Below are 17,235 nucleotides of genomic sequence, written 5' to 3' on the forward strand. Positions count from 1 at the left end.
ATCGCAGTTCCAAGACCTCACTGGGCTTCATCTCCACCCCTTTGATCTGGCAGGGGAGGAAGAGGCCAACTGGAGGACGACGTCCAACTGCCACCAGAGCACCACCCAGACCAGTGGTTCACATCACGAAACCCGCTGTACTGCCAACTGAACTCAAAAACACAGCCAGGCCTACGTACACGACACAAAAAGCTGGATTTAAACACCCACATGCACCCACAACTTCCCGCATACATGCATCAAGTCAACCTACAATACAACCGCTCTCCAACAAGGAGACCCCTACAACCACTCAAGACTCAAAACTCCCTCTTGAATCTGGGGTTTCAGTCCCATCTCAGGCGGGAGGCAAGGTATCAGATGCAAAGGAATCATCCTCAGCAGTGGAAGCATCGTCATCATGGTTGCCGTCATCATCGTCTGCACTTAGCAACAGAAAGAACAAACCCATAGCACCGCAGTGGTTGCTGCAGAGCACGAGCGGTGGGGAAAATCAAACTGTTGCTAACTGGACGAATCCTTCAGAACCGCTGGGCGATGAGTACTCATCAGGGTCAGAGCCATTCGTGTACGATCTGACTGAGCTCAGCTTGTATGAGTTTGATGCCACCTACTCCTTGGATGAACCTGCCACCATCCCTCCAGTCTTTATCGGCCCTGACACCAAAAACCAGCAATCATTAAACAGATCAGACCCTGATGGTGCTTTTCTCCCTTTAGGTGTAGTCCTCGCTCAAGAATATTTTCACAATGATTTGGAAACCCTCGTGAGCAGCTCAGTAGCAGGCAGTGAGATTTCTCTAACCCATGCACAAGATCGATTGATGCCAGAAACAGTTACACCGACTGTTTCTCAGGCTTTGACAGTAGCTCAAACCCAACATGGGATTCCAAACAACATTAGTTCAATTGGACAGAAGCAAGAGGAAACTCCCTACACACAAGCTCTAACTCAGCAATTGGAAACATCGATTTTTCAGCCAACACCATCTGTCCATATCCCTCCCTTTTCATCCTTTCTCTTCGTACAACCAGCACCTTCTTTGCCCATGGTACAACTAAGCTCTAAGGGTTTCCCTGAACAGATTGTTTCTTCTTCACTGCCACAGAAAGACGAACTGGTCCAGATATCCTATTCCTCACTTTCTCTAAACCTCCAGGGCAGTGTGCATGAAACAGATATTACTGGAAGTGCAGTGGCCAGAAGTAGTGCAGACATATTTCCTATGTCCTCTCTGCTGGTTTTTCCCCAAACTTCCTCTTCGAACATTTTTACATTCCCTCTTGACACCCGTCACTACTCCTCATCTACCCTCCTATCACCTTCTTTTCCCTTTTTCTCAGCATCGACTCCCTCCACCTCGTCTCTGTCTGTTTCCTCATTTGTCTTCCCTATCACTGTCTCTTTAGAAATTCCTACTTCGCCTCCCCTCTACTCCTCTAACACCCTCACTCCTCTCTCATCCTCTCCTCCCCTCTGGTCCACCACTGTTCCTCTTCCACTCTCTGCTTATCCTCAGCAGCCCTCCCTGTTCCTACCCCCCTCTTCCTCCCAGCAGGCCAAAAAAATGCTTTCAGAAGGATACAGCGTTGTTGAGTCTGCTCACGTTCCACAGTCAGATGGAGTTAGCAGGAACTTTCAGCCTTCTGCGTTGTTGTCTCTGTCCTCAAACCTTCAAAGGGACTTTGTGGTGACAAGAGTTGACACAGCATCCTCATTGTCACTTCCTCTCTTTTCTAAAGTCCCAGCTGAGTCTCACATGCCAATTTTTGGAGGTGCACTGCTCCCTGAATATCACATACTCTCTGCAGAAGAGTCCTTTAACAATAGATCAGAACCTTTCATAAGTCGATTGCCCTACCCCGAGGGTAATCATTTTCTCGGTGCTCATTCAGGTCTGTTTGTCCATTCAGTTTTAGACTCCTCCTTAAGTCAAATTGAGCCAACCTCTGCTGGGGAGAGTAGGGCACCCAGTGATGAGGTACTTGCATCAGATTTACCCACCCAATCACATCCATCTCAGTCACAGTTGTTGGGGTTTCCGGACCCTGAGATGGGTTCATCAATAGTTTTGTGGCCTTCTTTTCCACCAGTCAGCCAGTTTGTGGGTCAGTCTGATCAGAGAGATTTGAGTGACACAGATGAGTCAAATCCAGTGATTCGGGCTGCCGTTGGCTTTACATCACTGACAACAGCCGGCCTCTGGGCCTCTGAACGCACCCCGGCTCTGCTCCAGGAAAATACTGACAGAAGGCAAAGTTTGCACTCTGCTTTTTTGTCTGCCATTTCTTCTTTGTCTTCAAATCCCTTCCTTTCACCTTCAAATCGCCTCTTCCATCACCTCGACAACCCGTCACTCACTGTATCATCACAGACCCGTCCTGCTGCCACAGCTAGGATGACACAACGGGTGGTGGGAGAGGAAACTGCAGTGTCTTTGTCCTCACCCTCCCCTCATCCTGTAGTTGAGAACTCTCCTGTCTCAGCTCAGATGTCTTTATCTGGGTCACGAGACAGACAGACTCCCAGCCTGACCTTTAACACACATCCATGGAGGCTGCAGCAAACAGTCTCCAACGAGGTGAACACAAACACCGCAGGCGGTGCTCACACCAACTCCAGGGGTTTTCAAGCACTCGCAGGCCATGATGGTGCATTTAATCACCCCACTTCCCCTTTGTCAAATCCATCTGTCATGGCAACAACCCAGGCGCTGGCACTTCACAGCAGCTCGAGTGCACAGCTTGGCACAGCCACCCCCCAGCATGCTTCAGGGCTGGATTATACGCACCAGTCAGGCTTGACACAAACTATCACAGAACACACTGGCCGTCTGATCCACACACACAGTTCGGCACACACACAGATGCACACACAGGTCCATGCAAGCAAGGTTTTGGATTCAAGTGAGGAACTAAACTTGGGTCAGAGGCCAGGCCAGGACACACAGAATGCAGAGGCACTGCGATCATCCCAGTTTGCTTCTTTTGCCCTCACTCCGTCCCTTCTTTCACCTTCCATTTTACCTTCTCTTTCTCTTGCAGCAACCCTCACATCTCCTTTTCCATTTCTTCAAGCGTCTCCTTACATAACTGTCTCCTCCTCATCTATCATCACGCCCTCTCTGTCTCCTGTCCTCCCCGGCTGGATGGCATTGCCAGCTGTGTCTGCCAACATGGAAGAGGCAGAAATTGGCTCCTCGTTGTCCATTCGGCCAATTGCTGGATTCCACCAGCCCACAACAACCCTGAACAGCCATTTACAGTCCTTCCAAATGTCCACCACATACCCTGTTCGCCCGTCAACAGAGTCAGTCCAGCAGGTTAGCCAATCAATTCCTTTTGACCCCGATGATGATGAACTGAAATCCAGCCACTCAAAACCCCTTGGTTCTGCTAACAAGGAGGTTTTGCCTACAAACAACTCAACAAGGTTCGTCAGCGGTCCAGTATCGGGCTCAAAAAATCTCACTGCTGCTGGGAAACCGTCACATCTCTCTACTTTATTTGACCCTGCGGATGTTGTTCCAAAAATACATATTGATGATATTGTCAAACTGCCTTCTCCAGCAGCAAACACTAATGACAGTGTATCTCTGGATGCACTGTTAAATGCTCCAACAGGCCATCAGCTTAATGAAAGTCTGAATCCAGAAGTTGCCCTGAACGCTCAGTCATTTCATGTTGAAATGCAAACTCCCTGCCCCACTTCTGAACCCAGTTATCAGGCTGGCTCTGCAGTATCAGCACAACCCACTGCTGCTCCGGTTATTCCGAACCCCCTGCACACTTCTGGCCTTAATATCTCCTCCTCCACGCCAGTCTCCAGATCCCCCGCCAGCTCTTCTATCGTTGCCCCATATCAAGGCGTCATTTCTGGGTTAGAGGGGCTCCCACCTCCTGAGAGTCACAACCACTCTTCAAACACAGCAGACTTAAAATACACCTCCATGTCAAATGCAACCGCTGTTACAACACGTAAAGACTCTCCTTCAGTGCCAAATCAAATGACGAACAGCACAAAGGCTAAAAATGCTACAAGTCTGACAGAAGATGGAAATATGGAAGCACCTCAGGGGAACATGACAGGCAGCAAACCGAGTGTGAATGCAGCCAATTTAACCATTTCAAAGCCTAGTGTGAATTCAGCTCCAGTCGTGTCAAATCACAGCGGGAATCAGAGCTCAGGAGGTTTTGTGAATCCAAACCAAAGTGACGTTGATGTGAAAGTTCCCTACCTTTCCCCAACACTACCTGTGGTCACCCATCATGTTACAACCACAAAGAACTCCTCTCCAGCGGCTCCATTCAAAGCTGTCAGTGTGTTGGCCAGCGGTGGTGGCAGTGGCAGCCTCAAAAAGGCCACGGTGCGTCCAAACCCTGGATCCCCAACCGTGGATTTAGCAGCCAAGACCACATTGCCATGTCAATGTAAACAACGCTTTCATTTTACATGTCTGTGTGGACTGTCATCGGGGAACAGTATGTCATGCAGTAACAAAAAACTGTAGATGTAGAGAATCAAAAACACAATCATCTGTAATGACAACAGCATGCACTGTAAAAATGTAATCATAGCAACTTGTATTAAGTCTTAAAGTCGATTTATTTTAAACCTGTAACTTATTTTTTTACTCAGGGAGAGAAGTGACACATGCAGATTGCAATATAAACGCTATGGCCAAAAGTTTATGGACGGCCCAGAGCTCCAATCAAGGGAAAGTTTAACACTTTTTCCCAACATACAGTGAGTATGTTAACATGTGGCTGTAACCTTCAGGTGTCCACACACCTTTGGCCATATAATGTATTATTGCTTGATTCAAAATGAAAAATACTGAAGCTGACTGAGAAGTTATGAATATTAGTGACCCATTTGACAGATAATATTTCATCACATCAAAAGAGAAGATTTTAAGACTGAATACATGATTTAAGGTGGTTGGGTTTTACAGTGTGGTGTCTGAATAGTATTCTTTTAAATCATTTATCAATAAGTTTGTTGGGTTTTTTGCCTGTATGTAGTGGTGGATATAAATCTGTCAATCAGGTGGACGGGTGGGATCCCTCAGGTACTGGAGGCTGCTGATTGGTTCGTCATGATTCTGGGCTCTGTGTAGGACATTAGAATGGAGTCTAGTTGTCCAATCAGATTGTAGTATTTAGCCTGGTATTTGTCATTCTGCCAAGTTCTTTTTTTATCTGTCCATCATTATAATATCCACTGTGAAGAATTCACTCTACCTCACGTTTCTGTGTTTTATCTACCTCAGTCTTTTGCACTATTGACTCATGTTTTTTTCCTCTCTTCCTTCCTGTTTTTTTCCGTCCGTCCAGCCTCTCGGTAGAGATGTCCTGCTCTGCTGCTCGAACTCTCAGACAATAAATAATAAACACCTCATGTCCACAGAGATTTTTACACTCTGCTGAGAAATCCAGTCGAAATGTTTGCATTGACCAGAAAACAGCATCTCACTGAAGGTCTGCAGCTCGCAGCGTCTCCCACCAGAGCTGCTGGAGGAGAAGTCTTTTCAGTAGCGTTTCACTAACAACTGTAGATACCAGAGTGACACCTAGTGGTTAATGTGAAGCATAGCAGGAGAGCTGAGAGCCTCTAAAATGTTTAATCACAGAGGAAAAAGTTTCTGTTTGAGAGATTTAAAGAAAACAACTGAACACACTGTGTGTCTGCAGCTGGAGGAATCACATTACAGATCAATAACTTTAATTAACTACAATAACTAGAGATTCTTTGTCAGTGTGCTCAAATAAAAACAAATTTAGTGGAAAATAAGAGTTATTACGTGATATAACTATGTAATATGATTTCTGTGAACCACCACAACAAGTTTCAAGTTTTTTCAAATCAAGTTAACAAGTTAGAAGAACACATTTCTTTAAGTCTGATGTAATCAATAATTTGATTGCTGTTAAGTCAACAGTTTGCATTAATGCAATTAAAATGAAGGCAAACCAACTTAAAAGTTTCCAGTTTTCCAACTCAGTTATTTACTTCACTTAGAGGTAAAATGCTGCTCCTACTGACTTCAGTGTCACTTTAGTTTCTTAAATATAATTAATATAATTGCTAAAGTTAATTAGGGTGGACCATTCTATATGTGATAAAATACTTTATTTGATGAGAAAATGAATAATTTTGTCTTGCATTAGATCTTCTTTCTGAGTCACCAGGAGAAAATGGAGGCTGAACTGTCTATAAAAGACATGGACGTCATGACGCCAGACGTCCAACACTAAAAGACACTTGACTGACGCACTTTCACTGAAATAACAAGGGAGCGGGGTGTAATTTCAAATCCAAAAACAGAAGACTGCTGTCACTAAAATAGGAAGCTACTACAGAAATACACTTTTTTACAGTGTAGAATCTTTTATGTTATAGAGGAGACATTTATGACTCATAAACATTTGTTAGATTTTCTGTTTTAATGTAAGTGTTCTCACAAAATGCTGCACTAAAAACAGCATTTTTGGTACGATTCCTTAAAAACCTTCAGACCGATTCTTTTTCCTCTCGTTCAGAAAAGCAGAACTCTGGACTCATTTCAAAAACTGTTGATGCCATCAGTCACTTTGACACAAAAATGTGTGAAACTAGAGTCCAGGTTGAAAAATGACAAAGTTACCTTTTAAATTATTAACGTTTTCATATGTAGTATATGATTTATGTGTTTTTTGGGGTGATGAAGGTCTTTGTGGATGTAAATGTGTGAGATTTCAGACTGTAGACACACTGATGTGTTGAAATAAAAGCTGTAACCTGCTGCAGCTTGTTCTGATTCTAAATGAAAAGAAATTCTCCAGACTGCTCTGCTCTCTGCTGTAGTTATCTGTCAGGCAGAACATTTCTCCTCCTCATCATCATCATCATTTTTCTCTGTAAAATTGGATTTTTACATAACTCCATTAGCTCCACCTGCTCCATTCATCTCCTGCTATGTGGCTCCAGCACATAAAAATGTTCCATTAGAAGTGTGAAATAGTCTGAGCCAAATTGAGACTGAAGTATTATTTCTCTCCTGTCGCTCTTCTGCAGAGGCGTTGTTCTACCGGATCTCTTTCGAGGTGGATGACGGCAACGCCATGCCGCTGTCCCAGCCTGATGTGGAGCGAGCTGTGGCACTCTGGGTAAGATGAGTCCAGGTTTTTAAATGGTAGCTTCACTCTGGTGATTCGTGCAGGTAGAACAGTCGGTGGCCCCCAGAAAGCAGCAGCCACCTCAGTGTTCAAAGCAGGAGGTCGGAGTTGTTCTTATTGCACCATGAAAAGCTTCCCTGCACAAAAAAATGAACTGAAAATCTGAATTTGAGATGTAACAGTACTTTTTAAGACTGAGAAAGTGTTAAAAGGATAGTTCTGATTATTTTAAGTGTGGTTGAATGAGGTACTTCTCCATAGTCAGTGTGTTACCCACAGTAGATGGAGGTCAACACACCCCCAGTTACAAGGTCAGCAGCAACAACTAATTTAGACACCTAAAAAATCTATATTAAGAATATTTTAACCCCTTTACCTCGCTGTCAGACATATTTTTCTAACAGGAAACCACCGTTATATAAACCAATCACTCTCTCCACATCAACCAAACTCCACTGACAAGATCAATGATTTTCCCTCACAAGTCAGGAGCAGTTGTTAGTTTGTTTGACTTGTTTTGTGACTTCAGAGAAACCAGAGTAATGTATTAAATCACAGAAGTGACACAATAACACAGGGGTTAAAATATTAATAAAATAAAATATTCAAAATATAGGATACACTTAAACTGATATTGATTTTTTTTAGGTGTTACAATAAAGCTCTGGTCTTTTTGGCTCCTGAGGGTCCACAGCAGGGGGGTCAGGTTTTGCTCAGGTTCACCAAAAAGTGAATTTGAAATCGGCAGCAGTTGTTTGAGTCCCTCAAAGTTTTATCAGCGTGTGACAGACTTTATGAGGAACAGAATCAATCAATGAAGCAGCTCATTCAGTTAATCACAAAGAGGAAGACAGACTTTAACTAAAATATGGAGCCTTTAAATCTTCAAATTAAGAACAATAAAACAGAACAGACTTCATCATCAGTCTGAGTTAAATCACAGACCAGCCAGCAGCCAGGAGGAGCATTAAAGCTTCTATAACTCACACTCAGAGAACTGAACTGAACTTTGACCTCTGTTCACTTTTCTTCACACTGCACTTATTTTTATGAGACATTTTATTTGTGCCAAACATCATCAGAGCAGCTTTTCTTTCTGTTTATACTGAGCTTCATGAATATTCCACTTTAAACAGAATAAATGAAACGTTTAATTTTGCAAAACAAATACACTGAGAGATTTAAAACGGCAATAAAGCTCAATTTTATGTGATAGGAACAGTCCCAAACTGCTTTGACTGTTTTACTCAAAACGGAGTTCAAAATAAAAAGGTGTAATTTTACAGACCTGGAAAATCAGATCATTTCACCATCGTTGTAGGAATCCTATAAGTCAGTGTGTCAGAATTTAATTTGGAACCTTCAAATGGAGTGCAAGGTGTCCAATTCATACATATAAATGACATAAATTATCCGTTGAGTGACTGATTTGATCTGTTTTCTTCTTCCAGCTGAATCAAACCTTTGCAAACTGGACCCACGCAGTCTACGTCGACTCCATCAGGTAATTTAACAAAGATTTATCTGAAACAAACCAGTGCAAGGAAGAGCTTCAGTGCAACACTGTCTGCACAGAACACGCGAATGTCAGACGTGCTTCAAATAACTTACTGCTTGTTTTAACCTGCAGGAGGTGAGTGAATTCTCAGAGTGTTGTGCAGCTTTTGCAGCCACTAAATGTAAAATCTAGTCTTGCACAGCCAGAACTTTCTGCCCAGCGAGGAAGGAGAATGATTTAAAATAAATGGAAATAAAAAATAAAAAAATAAATCAATCCTCACCTCTTTGCCGTTGTTTGTCTCCAGTGTGCAGTCTGCTTCACTGAGCGGAGGAAACCCGACCAGGTAAAACATTTATTTAACCTCATTTTGTGAGTTTGTTATATTGAATCTGTTGTATATGTATCATCTGGAAAAAGTGTTTTTATCCCCCTCAGCCTTTTTCAGTCTTCACTTTCAGCAGCTGATTATTTTTTGTCTCTTGTGTCCAGTTATTTCTGTCAGGCGCTGCTGGTTTATCATTACGTCACCAATCAGAGTCTGGGAGAAGCTGCTGTGTCCGTCCGTCTGTCCAGCACCGAGGGACTGATGGGGTCCGGCCTGAAGGTCCAACCCGCCTCCACTGACACCAGACTGATCGGTGAGGGACAAAACATTTCATTTCTCATTTTTCTTCCCCTGAAATCATCTCGTTCCCTGTTAAGGTCCTAATATGAGACAAGAAAAAGAATATATATATATATATATTTTTTTTTTTCAGTCAGGATACAGACTCTTTTCTGCTTCTCATTTGATTTATTATCTGTGTTTGTTATTCATGAGTTTGGTCTCATTTCTCCTCTGTCTGGAGTTCTGTTATCTTTACCTTTTCTTTTGTCTGATCTTGTGTTATTTGTCTTGTTGTGTCTCCGTCCTCTGTGGCTGTATCGGTGTACAGTCTTTATCAGAGCCTGGTGGTTTGTTTGGCGCTCACAATCAGCTCGTGTTTCATTAATCTTTTTCAACCCGTCTTCATTTAGATGTGAAGAAATACGTCCTGTTTTTTTTTTTCTCCCCCGAACAGAAAACTGTCCGGAGGAGAACCCGCTGCACTACCGCTGGCCTGAGAGCCGACCCACCGTCACTCAGTACCTGCCCTGCTTCCCCAACAAGGAGGAGAGCGCCTCCAGGACCTGGTAACACACACACACACACTCACACACACACTCACACACACACACACACACACACACACACACACTCACACTCACACTCACACACACACACACACACACACACACACACACAGAGTTTTCATCCAGGACCATCCAAACTGTACAGTAATACTAGAGGATCTTTTCCTCCAAGCCTGCAGGAAAACTGTGAGAAACTCATCATAATTTGACTTGTAGTGCCTCTTCACATTGTTCTCGAGTTGATTTTCAATATTATTTCACATAAGGGAGTGAAAAGAAGCAGATGTCTTGCAGGAAGAAAAAAACAAATACATTTTGTTACATAGTTTTAAAAATGATCAGAACAAGTAAAAAGTAAATTTGATAAAATCCATAAACTCTCTCTTTGGTTTCTTTGCAGTCCTTGTCTCGTTGCCAGGATTTTATTGTTCTATCTGAAGTGTTGTAGATGGTTTTAAAAATGAAAATGGCTTCTTGTGTTTTAATAAAGAGCCATGACTCAAGACGGCAAAATATCCTGAAGCATCTTCATGAAAATTAGATGTTAAGAACCAGCATGCTGATGATTTCAGAGATCAAATCCATCTTTTATCTGCTGGTGATTTTAGCAAACAGCAGTTTTAATCAGATCTTCCTGCTCGCTGCCGTTTCCAGAACTCTGAAGTTTAATTTTCTGAGTTCTCTCTGTGAGCGTTCAGGAGCAGCGTGACACTCTGAGGTAACTCTGCATTAATCATCGATAGTCAAACACGGGCTCAGTTTGCTCTCAGCTCGAACTGACAGATGGTTAATTTCACTTCTGACAGAAAACGCAGGGAGGGCAGAGAAACACAAGAAGTCCTGGTGGAGGCTGGACGATTCTCTGTGAATACAAACTCCATCCCACAGTCTGAGGGTGATAAATTACACTCATTCATCCTCTAAACTTTTATTTTCTTCTTTATGAGACATTACACAGCTGATACTGATCTGTAAGTGATGAATGCAGTGTGCACGATGTCTGCAGGTCTTTAAGAAAGACAAAAATCTCTCACTATGAATTCTCAAATAGTCTTTTATTAGTATAAGATTTTGCAGCCAAGTCTCTTCAATCTGTGTCCAAATAACACTTTTACACTTTCAAACTGCGTGCAGCACTGGTCCTTCCAGATTATCTGAGGTCAGGTGACCTTTGTTGTCACACCCTACAAACATCATCTGTCCCTGCAATGTCACAAGTGTCAGTCCCTCCAGGAAGGTGCAACAATTCTCACAAATTCAAACAATCCCTGTGAACTCTGCACCACCTTGCTATTTTGCCCAAATTGCAACTTTTCTGCAAATTTGACCAATCATCATAGGTTCCCGTGAGTTCCACCAATCACAGCAGTCCCCTGCACAAACATCATATAGAACACGTTTATTTATGTTATGTTTAGTCGCTTCCTTCCTCTCTCTGAACTATCTGACAAATCCTGGAAGTCACTAACTAACTTTCTCTGTTTGAACGTCAAATACAACAACAAATAAGAAAATCACAAAATATATAACATAGGTCTTGTTGTTTTTACTACTATTTTATTGCAGAAATGTTACATATTATACGCTTGTGTTGCATATATAAGTTAAGTGGTGTAATTTAAGTATATTATACAAGACAAGACAACAACGATAAGAGAAAAGAGGTCTTTTCTTAATTAGATTTTTTTCCCTCCAATAAAGTCACTCGTCCTCATGCTCTCTGTCTGTCTGTCTCTGTCTGTCTGTCTGTCTCTGTCTGTCTGTCTCTGTCTGTCTCTGTCTGTCTGTCTGTCTGTCTGTCTGTCTGTCTGTCTCTGTCTGTCTGTCTGTCTCTGTCTGTCTGTCTGTCTGTCTGTCTGTCTGTCTGTCTCTCAGTTTGATCAACCCACAGAACTTCTCATCCTATTGGTCGGCTGCAGACCTCAGTAACTGCACAGACATCGACACCATCCAGGTGTCTGCAGGTACGTGTAGTCATCGGCCAATCAGATACAGAGATTATAAAATCAATCTTCTCAATAACACCTTTCAGCGTCTTTGATGTTTTGTCTCATTTGGGAAAAGGCAGTGCAGTATGCATTTTTTTGTTTGTTTGTTTTTTTAAACTTAGTAATTAGCCAAAAGATTCTGATTGGTCAGAACACAGAGATATTGTTTTTTCTACTGTGGTTTAATTTTTCAATGCAAAAAGTTGCATTGTTGTTGAAGGTTAATTTTGACTCAAAAACATTAAGATTTAAAATGAAATATGTGTCCTTTCTTCAAACGAAATCATTCTTTCTGTGTTTTTTTTGTGTCAGAAAATGCAGCTGAAGTGGCGGTGCAACTCGCTGACATCACCAACAACGAGCTGTCCAATGAGGAGGTGAGAATCCACACACACTCTTTAAACAGGAACAGAAATCATGAGTAAATCATGAGTAAATCAACTCTTCTTCTTCTCTTCTTCATCTCTCTGCAGGTGTCTAAAGTGGTTACGAAGGTGAAGGAGCTGGTGAACGTGGCAAAGATCAACGTTACGTTGGCCTCGACTGTCGTCAAAATCATCTCCAACGTCATGACGAGCTCCGACACGGCGCTCGCTGCCACCTCAGAGAAGTACGCTCCTCTGTGTTCTCCTCAGTTTTATAAGAGTTTGATTAATAACTTTTTAAATTCAATCATTGCTTTGTTTTTGCTCCTCAGAGCTCTGAAGGCAGTTGACGAGTTGGTTCAGAAGATCGAGTTCGAAACTCCGTCCATCAACATCACCTCCAGACACCTGGCTGTGGGGATATCAGCCCTCAACGCCTCCATGTTCAACGGGACGTCCTTCAGCGCCTTCATAGCTCCAAACTCCCCCGACCCACAGGTAACAGCCACAAAACCACGCCCACCTGCAGGTAACAGCCACAAAACCACGCCCACCTGCAGGTAACAGCCACAAAACCACGCCCACCTGCAGGTAACAGTCACGAAACCACACCCACTTCAGGGAGATTCAATTTCCACTGTAAAAACATCACATACAAGTTGAGTGGAATCATTAATTTCACATCAATATACAAGTTTTATTTGTTCAAATTAATTAAACTTGAACAAATAGATTTATTTATTTATTTATATTATTTATTATTATTTTCATAACAGGCAGGCAGATTCATATTTTCTCCTTTATTTATTTACTTATGACATAAACATTAATTTATTTATTTTAATCTAATTATGTCTCTTAGTTTTCAAATTTCCCACTTTAATTTTTTAAATTTTTGATAGTGTACCAATCATAAGTGTGACTGATTATCATGTTTTTTCATGCACAACTGAATTAATATTGATTAATTGACTAGAAAGGTTTTTTGTTTTTGAATCTTAACAAAATTACCTCAGCTCATCCTGTCTATATGATAAGGCAGCTCAGACACTAACTTTTTAAAAATGTTATTTATTTTCTTTTTACAGTGTTAAGAAAACTCTTGTTGCTTTGAGTATTGATCGCTCCCTCTCCTCTTGTCTCGTCTCAGATTGATTTTGAATCGGAGCGGATTAACCCTTTAGCTCAGGTGACCCTCCCGGACACTCTGCTGTCTGGAGACTCCCTGAGCGACGCCGACAGATCGTCTCTGTCCAGGATCAACTTCATGTTCTTCAGCAGAACCAACCTGTTCCAGGTGGGTCCAGTCTGCACACAGTCACCTGCATGAAAGAAGCTAAATATCAGACGGTGTTTTTGAATGTTTCTCGTCCTTTGTGTTTTCTCAGAAAGAGCAGCACGGTCGCTCTCTGAACAGCTACGTGGTGGCGAGCAGCGTGGGGAACTTCTCCATCAGTAACCTGAGGGATCCAGTGAAGATCGAGATCGCTCACCTGTCCGATCAGGTACAGGTGTTTCAATGCTCGTGTGTTTATTGTCGCGTCACTGTGACCTCGAGTCCGTCCCGTTCTTGTGAATCTCAGGAACACCTGCAGGGAATTTCAGTGCATCTGGCACAAACTTCCACCTGGACTCAACGATGAACTGATTAGAATTTGGGGGTCAAAGGTCACTATGACATCATAATCAATGTCACTGTGCTTTTACAAATTAAACAAATTAAATTAAACTAAAATTAATCTCCCATCATCAGAGCTGTCATCCCGATGAACAAAGACAATCAGTGAAAAAATCTTTCACTCAGATTTTAAGAATGTATTTTAACCCAAACTATGATCTTTTCCTAAACTTAACCGTTTAGTTTTGGTGACTGAACTTACCCAGATGCCTTTATTTTGAAAGGTTAACCAGATGTTAGAACGATGGTGGATAAAAGTTTAGTTTGAAAGTTGTGTTGAGTGTCGATCTTTAGATTAAATGTTGTGAGTGTCTGACAGCCTGCAGTGAGACGGTGTTGTTGATCTGTGATGAGTGCTGATAATAAATTGTGTCTGAGTGGCAGCTCCTCTGAAAACTCTTCTTCTTGTCTCCTGACAGCCGTCCTTGAATCCGGTCTGCATGTTCTGGGACTTCAGCATGAACAGTAAGTCTGTCGTCTCCTCACTCTGAACGTCTCGGGTTCATCACAGGTTCTCTGATCTACAGGGAACCAAGAAACAATTTACCTCAAGTGTTCTGAAGGAAAACATCCAATCTGTTAAAGCTTCATCTCAGCTCTGTCTCATCCTCTGGGACTCTGACGGCTGTATGTGTAAGAAAACTCGGTGCCTGAGTTGAGCGTCTCCTGAATTCACCCTGTCGGTTCATTTTTTGGTCTTTCAGTCCACATGTACGTGGAAATAAACCTCCACATTTATGAAAAAATATTCTACGTGCTCGCTTGCATTAATGCAGAGCACTTGAGTCGAGTCCAAGACAAACTGACACCGAGCAGCTTCCAAACCAAGTCGAGACCAAATCCAAAGAAAACACAGGACAGGTCCAATTTAATATTTTTCACACAATGTTTCTGAAGGGCCAAAACGCAGCGGAGACGCCTCGATCATCTCAGCAGAAAAGCAGCAAATTAGACATATGAACACGAAATCATAGCGAACTCGATAAAAAAATGTCCTGATCAAATAAGATGTAAGAGTGCATCTTGAATTTGCAGAATTCCCGCCGTAGTCTTTTATTTATTTGGGGATCCAAATAAAATCTCTCATGACCTACCTGTGGGTCCCGACCCAGTGTTTGGGAATGGCTGCTTTCTGCACAGTCTTATCTCAATACAAACTGGTTTTCCTTTCCTTTTATATTCAGTACAGATCTGTCCTTAAATGTCTCTGCAAACAACTGCCCAAAAGTTCCCAGATGATATTGTTTTATTACTTACTATTTTTATTGCTGTAAAATAACTGTTCAGATGTAGAAAGTGAGCAGGAATTCCTACATCCAAAGTCTGTTTATCACATATAAAAGCATGATAAGAAGTGGTGTTGAAGAAATAAAGCACGTCATGACCTGTATGTGCTTTTCAGAGCTCGTTTCATCCTCTGAGGCTCTAATGTGATCGTAAATGTGTAGTAATACCTCTGTGCTGCCACCAGGTGGTGCTGGAGGCTGGAACGAAGAAGGCTGCAGAGTGTCTGAAGAGTCCAGCAACAACAAAACCGTCTGCCTGTGTGACCACCTGACACACTTCGGCATCCTCATGGTAAGAATCTGTGAGACTGAGTTTGATTAAAAAGTTATCTGAGGTCAGCAGGAAGTTTTCTCTCTGCAGCACCAGCGCCGCTTGTTAGGGAAAGAATTCAAAAGTTAATTAAAAACTCTTACTGTGATTTCAGTTTGATGCTCTTTTCATTAAAGAAGGTTTTAACCAGATTCAGTTTGAAGGTGACCAGTTGTGGATATCAAGATAGAACTGTTCATAAAGCCTTCAGCACAAACAGCTGTGAAACATGAATAACGTGATATTTACATCATTTATGTGATACTGCAGGTTTTAATGACATGTTTTCTTCAGCTTTTTCTTTAATGTTTTGCCTGTTTCATTAATTTGTTCTTATGTGCATCACTTAAATGTGGCCTTGTAATAACTGAACACTAATCACATTCACATTGTTTCATTTTATTTTTAATTTCGTGGCTGCAGATGTTCAGCCTGACTTTCACACTGATGTATCCGAAGTCACTCTCATTGCACAGGCAGGTTAGCATCAGTGAGCATCAATAAATATGCAGCGTCTGGCCACACTTTCAAAATAAAGCTGGCTGAGAAATATTCAGAGGTGGCAAGAATCCTCTCAGCCTTTGCTGCAGTAAAAGTACAGATACTTGAGTAAAAGTAGAAGTACTGATTCAACCTGTTTACTGCAGTAAAAGTGAAAAAGTTCAGGCTCTGAAATGTCCTCAAAGTATAAAAGTAAAAAGTCGTCCTCTGAAGGACATTTCTACTGACTGTTTGTGTGCAAAGACAAACTGAACTTCAGTTTTTCTTCACAGCTGAGGTTCCTTCTCTGTTTCATCCTGTTCCACACTGTTCCACACTGTTCCACACTGTTCCATCTTTTATCTTGTTTCCGTCTTATTACGTTGTTTTTGTGTTGTTACATCTTGCTAGGACACTTTTGTGTTTTTAAATCTTTTATGGCCTTTTTGTCTTGTTATGTTGTATTCATCTTGTCACATCTTTCACTTTGTCATGTATCATTACATTGTTTTTGTCTTCTTTTGTCTCGTTGCATCTTTTACGTATTTTTGTCTTGTTATCTCTTTTAGTCATTTTTGTCTCATGTTTTTGTCTTGTTGGCTGTTTTTGATCTTGTTAGGTCTCTTTAGTTCTTTTTCATCTTGCATTAAAACTAAAGGAATAAGGCTTTTTAGAAAATGTAAGGAGTAGAAAGTTCAAATATTTGTGTTCAAATGTTGGGAGTAAAAGTAGAAATACTCAAGTAAAGTGCAGATATCTAGAAAATCTACTTAAGTACAGTAATAAAGTATTTGAAATTAGTTACTTCCCATCTCTGTAAATATTTCAGGACATTCCCAGGCTGGTTAGGTGAAGACAACAAAACATGCTGGTTTGGGTTAAAATATCTACGTCCTTAAAAGAACCAACACCGACTCACTGGTCTAATGATGTCAGTCTCCTGAGTCAAAGTCCTGATCCACCGACCTTGACCTTCTCCTCATGTGGACTTTACAGTACGTTCGTCCTTATTACTTTACAAGTCGAGCTCGTTGTGATCTTACTGTCCTTGTTGTCTCTCTGTCTGTGTCTGCAGGACATTTCTGGAGCTTCACCTCACATCGATCCAAAGAACAACAAGATTCTGACCTTCATCACTTACATCGGCTGCGGCATCTCCGCCATCTTCTCTGCTGCTACGCTGCTCACCTACATCGCCTTCGAGTGAGTCACACAGATCGGGGATCAAATGTGTCCACTAGGAGGCAGTGGTGTATTTATCAGTGTAAAGGAGACAGAGGGCCCTGTCTTACTCCC

General features: G+C 41.9%; 1 protein-coding gene across 1 annotated transcript in view; it reads left to right on the forward strand.

The window, feature by feature from the left end:
* Positions 1 to 17,235, forward strand: part of adgrg6 (adhesion G protein-coupled receptor G6) — a 105,545-nt gene that overhangs the window by 63,901 nt on the left and 24,409 nt on the right. Inside the window, exons 14-27 of the mRNA XM_084736809.1 lie at positions 7,058 to 7,149; positions 8,610 to 8,662; positions 8,964 to 9,002; positions 9,149 to 9,297; positions 9,721 to 9,832; positions 11,708 to 11,796; positions 12,133 to 12,197; positions 12,294 to 12,430; positions 12,518 to 12,683; positions 13,336 to 13,482; positions 13,574 to 13,690; positions 14,283 to 14,328; positions 15,335 to 15,441; positions 17,015 to 17,142. Of these exons, the coding sequence (XP_084592935.1) occupies positions 7,058 to 7,149; positions 8,610 to 8,662; positions 8,964 to 9,002; positions 9,149 to 9,297; positions 9,721 to 9,832; positions 11,708 to 11,796; positions 12,133 to 12,197; positions 12,294 to 12,430; positions 12,518 to 12,683; positions 13,336 to 13,482; positions 13,574 to 13,690; positions 14,283 to 14,328; positions 15,335 to 15,441; positions 17,015 to 17,142 (1,447 nt within the window). The remainder of the gene's footprint in view (positions 1 to 7,057; positions 7,150 to 8,609; positions 8,663 to 8,963; positions 9,003 to 9,148; positions 9,298 to 9,720; positions 9,833 to 11,707; positions 11,797 to 12,132; positions 12,198 to 12,293; positions 12,431 to 12,517; positions 12,684 to 13,335; positions 13,483 to 13,573; positions 13,691 to 14,282; positions 14,329 to 15,334; positions 15,442 to 17,014; positions 17,143 to 17,235) is intronic.

The sequence above is a fragment of the Lutjanus erythropterus genome, chromosome 15, assembly GCF_056507025.1.
Source record: "Lutjanus erythropterus isolate fLutEry1 chromosome 15, fLutEry1.hap2, whole genome shotgun sequence".
Taxonomy (NCBI): domain Eukaryota; kingdom Metazoa; phylum Chordata; class Actinopteri; order Lutjaniformes; family Lutjanidae; genus Lutjanus; species Lutjanus erythropterus.